Genomic DNA, 12,285 nt, shown 5'->3' with positions numbered 1-12,285 from the left:
CGAAAAGATTCAGAATCAACGCTCAGAGGGCATCTCTGTGCGCGATAACCTAGAGATCCTTTAAGGCCACGTTCCACAACATTCGTTTAATTTTAACTACCGGTTAAGTCCCAATAGTGATTGGTTCATTCTGATTAACTCTTCTTAATGTCAAATGCGATTGGTCAAGGCCAATGGAATAACCAGCCAGTTAAGTTAACTGAAGATTGTGGAACTGGGATAAGAGATCGGACATCGTCGCCTGTAGATACTAGATTCGCCATGTTTGGGGCCGGTATTCATAGTCGAATCTTATTTTAAGACCGTCTTAAGTAATGTCTTAAGATGCGAATACGGCTTTGTGATTGGTTCATGACATCTTAAGCCAGTACTTAAGATGATCTTAAATATAAGATCGGACTATGGATACTAGCCTGGGTCCAAACCGGAAGTATATTTATCTCACTTTGGCCGGTATTCATAGTCCGATCTTATATTTAAGATCATTTTAAGCCAGCGGCACACGATGTTTGTTTTCTTGCTGGATTGCTTGCTGGATGGAAATACTCTGTTCTGATTGGTGCATTTCTGAAGACGGACCAATCAGAATAGAGAATTTCCATCCAGCAAGCAATCCAGCATGAAAACAAGCATCGTGTGCTGCTGGCTTTAAGTACTTTCTTAAAATGTCATCAACCAATCACAGATATTTGCATCTTAAGATATTAAGGCCGGTATTTATAGTCGCACCTTATTTCAAGACCGTCTTAAATAATGTCTTAAGATGCGAATACAGCCCTATGATTGGTTGATGACATCTTAAGACAGTACTTAAGATGATCTTAAATATAAGATCGGACTATGAATACCGGCCTAAGATATTACTTGAAATAAGACACGACTATGAATACCGGGCTTTAGCTTATTGCACCAGTTCAGCAGTGCAGCCAGTGCAGCTGAAAAGTACAGACCATTGCTTGTGTTGTCATTGGGTGCGTTCAGCGAACTCAACAGTTGCACAACAGTTGAGTAATTCGTCAATGTAATTGGTTTAGATTTAGGAATCTAACAGTAAGAACCAATAATCGCTGATTGCTCACTGAGCGCTTTTTCCGCTGAACGCGCCCATTTTCAGCTGATGATCCTAACCGGAAGCAGGGAGCCAAACATGGCGCAGCCAATCAAAACGTTGACATATGGTGTCCGATCTCTTATTACAGGATCTCTACGGCCCTTATTATCGAGACGAGTCGTCCTTATTATCGCGCGACGATTTCCTCGATCGAGTCGCGTCGATCGATTGTCGCGCGTCGAGAGAGAATTCGAGGGTCGGTTCTCGCGCGCGCGCGAGCGATCGATTGGCACACCTGCGCCGAGGTCGGCGCACAGTTCGGCCGATTGACCCGGCTATATATGCAGCAGTACGCAGTGAATCTGCATCGCGTGAGGGCGTGGAGCGGCTTGCCGACACTCAGATGACAGCTCGTGGTGTCTCCAGTGGCTTTGCGAGCGAGTGCCACCGCGTCCTACGTCTGAAAACACGCGACACGCAACTACAGCGAGCAGGTAATGACGTGAAAAAAACAACGACGCCCTTCCCTGCCGTTCTCGCGGTCGACTCGTCTCGACTCACGGCACAACTTGTCGGTCGAGCGCGACAAACAAACTCTGTTTATCTCGCCCGCCGTCTTATCTTCCGCACACCTTTCCGTGTAAACAATAACACGCGCGAGCGACGATTTGAATGGCGATACACCATCCAGTGCGGTTGCTCGACGCGATCGACGCGATCGACGCGACCGATCTTCCGCTTCTTACCGCCGACAAAAATGGTTGTTAATGTCCGCGATCGTTAGTGCATCGTCCCTCTCTTGTGACCGCTTATTGACTTTCCAAACCGACTGTCCCGAGAGAATAACCGAGAACAGAGAGAGAGAGGGAGAGAGAGAGAGAGAGAGAGAGAGAGAGAGAGAGAGAGAGAGAGAGAGAGATCGGCCGAAATGATCTCCGGCGAAAAACTTCACTACTGATCTGCGGACTGCGATTCGCTGGTTTCTCGCTCCCGCCGAATACGATTTGAATGCCTCTGTCTTGCGAAATACACTGTAACCTGTTAATGGCCGGTGTTCCGTTTGCGGGACAAAAGCTGCGTGCACAAAGTGCACGTAATTGCAGTAGTAACTTCACTTGAGATATTTTACATGAAAAATGATTTTTCACACGCGGAACTGCGGTTTTCGCGTTCGATAAAATATCTGTCGGACGAATCCTGCACGGGAAAGAAACCCAGATAGCACAGAGAATTTAAAAAGAATCCAGTCGTGTGTCACCAATTCTTAGTTCATTCTCAGATGCAAAAAGAATTCTTCAGAGTTCAGTTCAATGAAAAGAATTCTTTTGCGCCTAAAAATGAACTCAGAATTGGTGACATATGACTGAATTCTTTTTTAATTCTCTGTACTATTTGGGAAAACAACTCTGTTCATTTTTTTTTATGTCGTTTGAAACTTAAGCTACGTTTAAGTCGTGTGAGTAGAGTTTAATACTGCAATTCTAGACAAAATCGTAAAACTCGTAACTTGTTTTCGTAAACTCGTAAGAACTTATGAGTAGATCTGCAATTCTATGCGTCATATGATAATTCGTAAATATCTACGATTTTCTTTTGTTTTATTCATAAGCTATGACTACGATTTTATGAATTAAGACCGGTTTCTCAATGATAGTTTAAACTTAGATTTCAACTCAAACTCTGTTTAAACAAAACAAACGCATTGTTAGAATAGAGTTTAAACTTGAATCCAAATTTAAACTGCTATTGAAAAATCGGCCCTTACTCGTATATTTGCTTAGAATTGCATAAATTCGTATTAAGGTTTAATCAACATTGGTAAAAACGGGCATTAATGTAACTGAATTTCCTGTTACTTCGGGATCAGATCAAAAACTCGGTTGTAACAGTAGAAAGATTCCTGCGGATAATTTCTGCCAACTGCTCTCAGTAAACTCCTTAAACAGCGCAGATCTCCACATTCTAAAGATTTTCTGAGAACGTTCCCAGGATATTTTCTGTGCTGGAGATCTGTGCCGTCTGGATCAACAATCGAGTTTTAATATAGCTGAACGTTCAGACGAATGTTCTCGGTCTCTCAAACAGAGATATTATTTTTCATCAGCGAATTTTTCGTCTGACCTCCATTCAGTTGTTCGAATTGAAAATTTTTTTATGTACGTAAAAAACAACCTAGATAGCACAGAGAATTCAAAAAGAATAAAAAAAAAATTCAGTCGTATGCCACCAATTCTGAGTTAATTTTTAGATGCAAAAAGAATTCTTTTCACTGAAATAAACTTTGAAGAATTCTTCTTGCATCTGAAAATGAATTCAGAATTGGTGACATACGACTGAATTTTGTTTGAATTCTTTTTGAATTCTCTGTGCCTGGGAACTCTGTTAGTGTAACTGAATTTTCTGTTACTTCGGGATCAGAAGAAAAACTCGGTTGTAACAGCAGGAAGATTCCTGCGGGAGATTTCTGCCGATTGCCTCTTTCAGTAAATTCAACAACCGAGTTTTAGCGCAGCTGAACGTTCAAACAAATGTTTTCAGTCACAGTAAGAGAGACATTATTTTTCGCGTCAGCGAGTTTTCAGTCTGGTCCTTCAGTTACCCGGGCTGAGAAATATTCTTTTCTCGCACTGCGACTCTTGGCAAATTCCTCCCTCCCCCCTTCCCCCACGTTTGGCCTTTTGACGTGTTCGAGTCTAATCTTTTGGCGTATTCGTCGTCGACCCGCGCTTTTGTCTTTCATCGCGTATGTCGCGTCTGCGGTCGTAAATCTTGTTCACGGTCGACGTTGTCCACGTGGCGTTTGTTGCGCGCAAAGTGAATCACCGCGAGCGCGATCACGATTCCACCACGTAACTGTCTTTGCATTTACAGCTGATCATGGAGCTTGAGAATTGCAACGCGCACGGGGACCAGGAAAATACGGGGCCCAACACGCCGCAGCACGATAACGACCCGAGTGGCAACAAAAAGTGGTACCGGCAGGCCAGCCAAAGGTCAGTGTCGTCGATCCTTCGTTATCGCGCACTTTTCACAGGCTTATCGGAGCCGCAGTATCGCTAAAAACGGCACGATACCACGGCGAAAGATACGCATTTCTGCGTCATCGCGTGCGCCCGCAAATACGTCCCATATTTTGAGATTGTAATGCGAAGAGATCACCGCACACTTCGATCCGAAATACCGTGTATCTCGGAAATAGCACAGACGATATTTTTAGTGTACACACACATACACACGCGCGTCGTTATTTCGCAATGTACAGCGCGAAGCTGGAAAAACTCCAGCAGAGTCGGAGCGAGACGCTTCGCAGCACGCCTCAGAGCACGCACTTGAACACACACGTTCGCAACTTGCAAATGCGTGTGTGAGTTTCTTTTGTCGTTTTACAGTTCGCCTCCGCTGCTGCCGTTTACGTTGCACGTTATACTTTGTACCTAATCGGTCGGATACTTTGTGCTTAATCAATCGCCGGGGTTACTCGCTTCGTTTTTCTCATATTGCGTCGTTTATCTTTCTCTCTTTATGCACATTTCTCGAACGTGAAGCTTGCTCGAAAAGGCGAACTCGGGGACGCGATTGCGTCATGGAGGCATTTCTTGAAGTGACAGTAATTAGACGCGATACAAGATCGATAAGTGGATGGGTCCGTTCCTAGCCAACGCGAACGTCCAAAACGTCTCAGATTCGTATTAATAGTCGTTATTTCAAACTTGTTTATCAAGTTAGATATTCAGGAATTCAGAATTAGATGTAAGTTCCTCAGTTGACTCGTGATTATATAAATATAATGCCGTATAAATCGTATGTGCGATTTAAGGGAGATAAACACTGTGATCGCCGAAAGAAACAGCTCTGTTTAGCGAATTGTTTGTGACGCCCATAAAGCGAGTAGATAAATAAATGTTTTTGCATTAAATTAGTCATCTTTTGAACTGTTGAAAAATATTTTTCTATTTGATGAAATATATTTTTATTTTGCTATAAAATGTGTCTGCAGTAGGCTCTGCAAGCTCCATCGGCCTTGCACCTGGAGTCCTTAAAAGTCATCTGAAAACCCAAGATTTTTTAAAAATATATGAATGTAGTTTCAGCTAAGCGTATGAAAATTTTAATATTTTAATTATTTGCAAAGTAGCGCACGTTTAATGTCCGAAAATCGTTAAAAAAGTACCGTTTTTTTGGGGGGGGGGGGGAAATGTTAATCGTAAAAAAAATCCGTACACTTAACTGAAACTACATTCATATATTTTAAGAAAATCTTGGGTTTTTTTATTTCAGATGACTGTTAAGAACTTCAGGTGCAGAGTATATTTTATACCAAAATAAAAATGTATTTCATCAAATGGAAAAATATTTTTCAACAATTTAAAAGACGACTAATTCAATGCAAAAAGATTTATTTATCTACCTGCTTTATGGATGTCACAAAAATTCGGTAAGAAGAGCTATTTTTTTCGGCCGTCACAGTGTTTATTTCCCTTAATTTATATAATATAATTTTATTAATTTGTATGATTTGTATGACTGAAAACTCTTCGCAGATCGAACTCTGAACTCGAATCTGAGTATATGAGACATGTTCCAAATAACGACTATTAATACATTAAAACATTAGGCCCACATTAATGGTTCTTATCTGGCATTTGTTTCATATCAACTACTCAGACCGGAATTTCAAATTTTACCTGAGTTTTCCAATAATACGATATTCGTGACATTATATTCGTTGAAGTTGCAGTACAACCGAAAAACTCACATTTAATTCTAAATTCAGATCTGACTATCTCACATGAGACAAGTTTTAGGTAGCGACTATTAATACAGAATTTAAAGGTTTCTAAGAGACGTCTCAAATACGTCTCAGAAGTCTCTATGGCGTCTCTCATAAGTTTGGAACGGCATGGATTTCCGCGGTATCCGAGCCAAAACGCTGAGTGTCGTGTATTGTGCGCGTCGATGATCGGAAGAAGCTCCCAATCAGGCGGCAGCCAAGGGCGCAAAATAATGCGGTCAGACGCATTATGGTGACCAATTTCCGACTCCCCCGCACATGTTAATCTCTATTTCTCTCTCTCTCTCTCTGTCTGTCTCCCGACCCACGAAATCTCTCACGTTCCTCCACGGAACGGAGAATCCGATCACGCGAGCGTCGCGATTATCTTTCCTGCTTCATCGCTATCGTCACGCAAACGATGACCCCTGGGGCCGCTTCGCTGCGTCCTTATCGTGCTTTCGCCAAGGAGGGTCCGCTCGTTGTTTACTCGAAAAATCGTCCCGTCGTCATTACGTCGTTGTCACTCGCGTCGGCCGGCTCGAAGAAGATACGCGCGCGATCACACGTACCCACCCAGCTACCTACTCATCCACCTGTCTGCCTACTTTCTTGACTAGCTACCTGCCTGCCTGCCTGCCTGCCTGTCTACCTACATACCTACCTACCTACCTAACTTCCTACGGACACTCGCAACGAACTTGTGCGGAAGTGAACGACCTGCACCGTCATTAATTCGCGCTATGAGTCGCCGAAGCGTCGACGTGATAATTACGCCGGCGAGCAGCAGCACTGGTAATTGTTTCTGTTATTTAAGACTCGCTTGCTCCAACAATCCCCGAGAACAGCGTGGCCGTTTCGTTTTTCCTCTCTCGTCGCTTCCTCGGAGCCGAACAGCCGAACGGTTCGGTGCAATTAGATGAGCTGTCAGTGCGTGAAACTGTTAAGTCCATTTCGCACACAAACGCGGAGACAGACGCTGGTTCGCTATAAGCCGCCTTCGGCTTATCCCAATTATAGAATTTGGCCCCGAGACAGTAACGCACAGTTTTATACCTAATTTTAGCTCACGTTTTATCCTCACATTCCGTCGAAGGCGTCCCGTTATGCTCGTAAGAACCGCCGCGAGGGAAAAACGAAACTCGCGGAAAAACGCGCGGAATATCACCACGCTCTTTCCTTCTCCCTTTTCCCCCGTCTTTTCCTTTCGCACTGAACCCTTTTTTAACAAGTAACGAGGACGATATCCCGATATTTGACGGTGCAGGGCCGAGAGTGCGATTCCCGGATGACTTGAACATATTTCCCGAGGAATCGATTCACCGAACCATCCTCGGCCTTAACGTAGGACTGACCAGGAACGATCGTAGCGAGCAAGACTTGGACAGCTACAACGAGGGCATGCACGGCGCCCGCACTGATAAGCGCGAATTAGGGCACAGGTAAATCCAGGCTTTTGCAGGCTTAGGGCCATGGCAGGCAGAAAAACTTAAGCAGTAAAACGTATGCAGTAAGCAAATTGACCGATCACAGTCGCTGATTTTTCTTACGGTCCAAGAATCAACGGCTGTGATTGGTCAGTTTGCTCACTGCTTACGTCTTACTGCTTAACTTGCTTCTTCTGTGCGCCATGGCCCTTAAAGGGAGAACGCGAACGGAAGGGCGCGCGGTGTCCTTCGTACGAGAAGCACCCGCCGCGCGACAAAATTCGCTCTCGCGCGAATTGTCCCTCTCTTGCGATTTCTCCGCACCTCGATACAATTCGCGGCATTCGCCCGTGGAGAGAAAATGAGATAAGAACGGCGCGGTTCCGCGAATGGTCGCGGTTCTCGCGCCTCCGTCGGCCCCGACATGCTTTATCGCGATTTCATTCGCGTCGGGCGCAAATCTCCTCTCCTCTCCTCTCCTCGACGAAGCGAAAGATTTGAGTGCCGGCCGCAGCATCGATTTTACGTCGGGCAAATATAGGTTTTCGTGTGCATCCCGGGACACCGAGGATGAACCGGGGATAAATGCGCCCCCCGTGCCGATGTATTGTCCCCCAATGGCGATGCAACGCTCACTGCAACATGATCTGCAGTCTACACTGAGGGAAAAATTACCTTAAAATCAACAAATATTTCTTTGATGGATGCCATTAACATATTTATTTAAATCTAAATTCTCTTTATTTAACCCTTCGTATACATACGTGGTTACTACCCATAACTAAAATTCAGCGCTCTGTATCTTCTAAGTACCGTAATAAATGGGACTAGTGTCGCCATCTAATTGTAGTTTGGGGTCTTAACTATGCTCTGATTTCACTCTGCTAGCAAAATATGCGTTAGTTAGCTTCTGGCAGTCGTTTGAAGTGAAAATAATGGAACTTTGATATTCAAAATAAATATACTTTTTCCAGAAATGACTTTTTTCCAGAGGAGATATTTTTTTCTTAAAGATAAACATTTCAACAATAAAATGCTAAATTTTTACTTGAAAATAATAAAAATTACAAGTTACAAATTTTTTTACAAAAATTCACTTTTTTTTTAAATCGATTTCAGAAATATAATAATTTTTTGTAATATAAAATTTCTTAAATTTTAATACGGAAAGTATGTAAATACTTTCTATAAACATTAAATTTTTTTCAGAATTTTAGCATAAATATTTTAAAAAATACAGCTGTTTGAAAATTGCCGTGGGTGGCAACCATCCACTGTACATGCAAAGGTTGAAAAAATAAATGTGTATACGAAGGGTTAAACCAAATATTGTTTACTTAAATCAGGTAAACAATATTTGATTTAAATAAAGAGAATTTAGATTTAAGTAAATATGTTAATGGCATCCATCAAAGAAATATTTGTTGATTTTAAGGTAATTTTTCCTTTAGTGTAGAGATGTGCAAACTATTCGAATTCGAATCGAATTAAATCAAGTGAAATTCGATTCGATTCAATTTCGAATCCGTATAATTCGAAAATTTCGAATCGGAAAGTTTCGAATACGAATCGCATACATCAGCATTAACGAAGTATTATTAAGGGTACTGAAAAGTCAGATTGCCTGAAAATCGCACTTGTTTTTCCACAATTTTTTATGATAAACTGAATGAATATACGAAAGTGCTATTTTGACGTATATTTATACAACATGTAAAAAGAAGAAAAATATAATTTTGGTGATCAAATATTCAATATAAGTATATGGCATATGCAGTTAAAATATATTTCGTTTTTCTTTTCAAGGTCCTCATTTTGCAGTAATATCTTGACTCTCGGTGGTTTAATTAAGCTGAATTTTAGGTAGAAAATTTCCGTAAGCTTGTCGTTATCAGGTAAGCCGATTTCTATTTCTATAATAGAAATTGAGTAAAAATTAACAAAATTGCAAATATCTTAATGGAATATTATTAAAATTTTCAGTTCTTTTATAGTAAAAAAATTAATATTTCAAAATTAAGTATTTTCACGAGTTTGTCAGCAGTTCACCCGATAATGATAAGCTTACGGAAATCTTCTACCTAAAATTCAGCTCAATTGAACCACCGAGAGTCAAGATATTACTGCAAAATGATAACCTTAAAAAAAGAACCGAAATATATTTTAACTGCATGTACTATACACTTATATTGAATATTTGTTTATTAAAATTATATTTTTCTTCTTTTTATATGTTGTATAAATACACGTCAAAATAACACTTTCGCATATTCATTCAGTTCGTCACAAAAAATTGTGAAAAACACGATTTTCAGGCAATCTGACCCTCTAGTCCCCTTAAAGACATCCAGCCCTACGGGAATTAACATGACTTGAAAAGTTTACATTTTCATACATTAAGATTTTCTTCAAAAATATTAAAAGAAAATAATGGCTTCTAGAGAAACTCTTACCGACAACTGTCGGATCGATATGTGTCGTTGCGCAGCTTTCAAGGCTGGAACTGTATTCCATACACGTTTACCGACTATATCTCTTACCTTAAAATGAATTGATATCACATGATCAATGTTATCTCTCTCAAGTCACTATTTTCATGTTGAATTCAATGATTATGTTAATTAAAAATTCTTTCAACGATTCGATTCGGGTGAAATTTCACCGATTCGTTTCTACTCGAATTCGAAATTAAAATCTGAGATTCGATTCGATTCGACATAAAAGATCTTTGATTCGCACATCTCTACTGCAGTGCTCGTGCAAGGACCCGCGTCATTTCGCGATCAATCATCCACTCTCGCGGCGTTCCTGTCGATCTCGTGAAGTATTTCCACGCGATCCGTGTCCGTTCATCGCCGCTCCACCCAGCGGGATAATTACGGCGGAGCGTAATTGTAATTTCTCAAGCTTCCCGTGTTTCCTCAGCGCAGCACTCTGCAATTATAAGTGCTCTGCAGCGCTAAATTGCGCGAGTTGTTGCTTCCCTGCGTAGCGCGTCGACGCGAGTTAAGGGGGTTTTGCTTCCTTCGAGGTTTCTTGGAGTGAAATTTCACTCGAAAATGCGGAGTGACTGTCGAGTCACTCAGTATCAGTATTTTTGCTTCTCCTTTAGCTTATATGGCCAAGAAAGGAATTTAGTTTACAATCATATTCCTTAACTACGTACGTCTATTCACTCCTATTTCTATCTATTAATTATTAATATATCCCCGTAATTACATTGCCTCTCTCTAACTAACTTTACAATGTCATTCTCCTTACCTAAATGCCATTGTAATCTTCATTTTACAACCATTTTAATTTTCATCTGATCTCTTCACACTATTCGCAACTTCTTCCTATCTATTATGTCTAACACTTTCCTATTTCACCCATTTATTTTCAGTTGCACACATCTATTCCTTCATCTTTCCTCTCTCTATTCGATTTCTTTACTGCTCTCCTCATTTTCTCTTCTCATTCTCTTTTCCCTTAATTTTCTTCCATATTTTGTTAGTTTTATTAATCCTCTCTTCCTATTTTATATTTATATTATTATTCTATATTATAATATTCTATACTGTACTTCTATCCCTCTGCCTTTTTCTTCACTTCTTATATGTCTCCTTCAGCTTACATCATCAAGAAGAAGTTTTTCATATCCCATAACCTTCCTTTTATTTTTTGCACTTCAATCTTTTTACTTGCACAGCACCTGTTCTATCAGTCCTTGTGTCATCCTTCTTCCGTATATCTTTATTTTATTTCCTGACTAAACCTTTTTTCTTCATTTCTTCTTCCCTTCATTTCTTTTTCCTTTTTTCTTACATTTTTTGTGTACTTCTGTCTTCTATTAACACCTATTATAAATTTTTGTCTATAATTCGATAATTGTCTCTGCATTACTAATTCAAACTTGCTTGCATTGCTTACACTAATTACTCATTTCTTATGACGCCAGAATGTCCCTTTGATCTTTTCTTTTTTTGAATTTTGCTGTCGCTCTCTCGCGTTCAATAATACCATGAATCGCTCGTTAACGTGTGCAATTGCGAAGAGTAAGTCTCGCAAATATCGGCTATTATTCGCACGAACAACGTAGGAATCTGATCGGAGAGTCGCGCGCTCAGCGACGCGGGAAGAAGCGCGACTAATCGCGACAGATTAGAACGCTCAATAATATTATTAGATAATGAGGCCTTTCGTCATGCGGCAACGCTCGTTATCTTTTGTAGAATTTCATTGTGTCGCCGCCGATAGTTATTATTCCATTGTGCGTAATCGTCGCACGGAGTTGGTCGCAGCTGGTTCTTGACGGTCCCAATTACACTGAGAGAAAAAGAATCACGAACCTACATTAAGTAACCTACACGATTGGTCCAACTAAAATTATGGCTATCTCTGGGCCAAAGCATATTTTTTGTGTAGAGTAATGACATACATGCAAAGTTATTATTACAGATGTGCGAATCAAAGATTTTTAATGTCGAAGCGAATCGACTCTCAGATTTCAATTTCGAATTCGAATCGAATCGATGAAATTTCACCCGAATTGAATTGTTAAAAGAATTTTTAATTAACATAATCATTGAATTTAACATAAAAATAGTGACTTCAGTATGAGAGATAACATCGATCATGTGATATCAATTCATTCTGAGGTAAGAGATATGTAATATATAGTCAGTAGACGTGTATAGAATACAGTTCCAGCCTTGAAAGCTGCACAATGACACATCGATCCGAAAGTTGTCAGTAAGAGTTTATCTAGAAACCATTATTTTCTTTTGAAGAAAATCTAAATGTATAGCAAACTTTTCAAGTCATGCTAATTCTCGTAAGGCTGCACGGCAAAAAAAGATTTGCTAATATATGGACAACTAAAAATATTAACTGCAGGAGCAAATTTTCTTGCTTTCATAGCAAAGTTATTATTTAGTTTTGATAGCTAAAAGATTTGCTAATATATATATTATAATATATATATTAGCAAAAATAATATATATATATATATATATATATATATATATATATATATATATATATATATATATATA

At 40.1% G+C, this 12,285-nt stretch overlaps 1 protein-coding gene across 5 annotated transcripts in view; it reads left to right on the top strand.

Moving 5' to 3' along the window:
• Positions 1–12,285, top strand: part of LOC116844485 (cytosolic purine 5'-nucleotidase) — a 31,197-nt gene that overhangs the window by 2,256 nt on the left and 16,656 nt on the right. For 2 of the 5 annotated variants that reach the window (XM_032816035.1, XM_032816034.1), the window contains exon 2: positions 3,923–4,044. In XM_032816035.1, coding sequence (XP_032671926.1) covers positions 3,923–4,044 — 122 coding nt within the window. Of the gene's footprint in view, positions 1–1,374; positions 1,546–3,922; positions 4,045–6,328; positions 6,618–7,054; positions 7,265–12,285 lie in introns of those variants that run through there. The other 3 variants (XM_032816040.1, XM_032816037.1, XM_032816036.1) reach the window with 3 other exon arrangements.

The sequence above is a fragment of the Odontomachus brunneus genome, unplaced genomic scaffold (genome assembly GCF_010583005.1).
Source record: "Odontomachus brunneus isolate Ranch 3 - 2012 unplaced genomic scaffold, Obru_v1 Obru_scaffold_042, whole genome shotgun sequence".
Lineage (NCBI taxonomy): Eukaryota > Metazoa > Arthropoda > Insecta > Hymenoptera > Formicidae > Odontomachus > Odontomachus brunneus.
The sequence above is the reverse complement of the archived record's forward strand: the minus strand, read 5'-3'. Positions and strand labels throughout refer to the sequence as shown.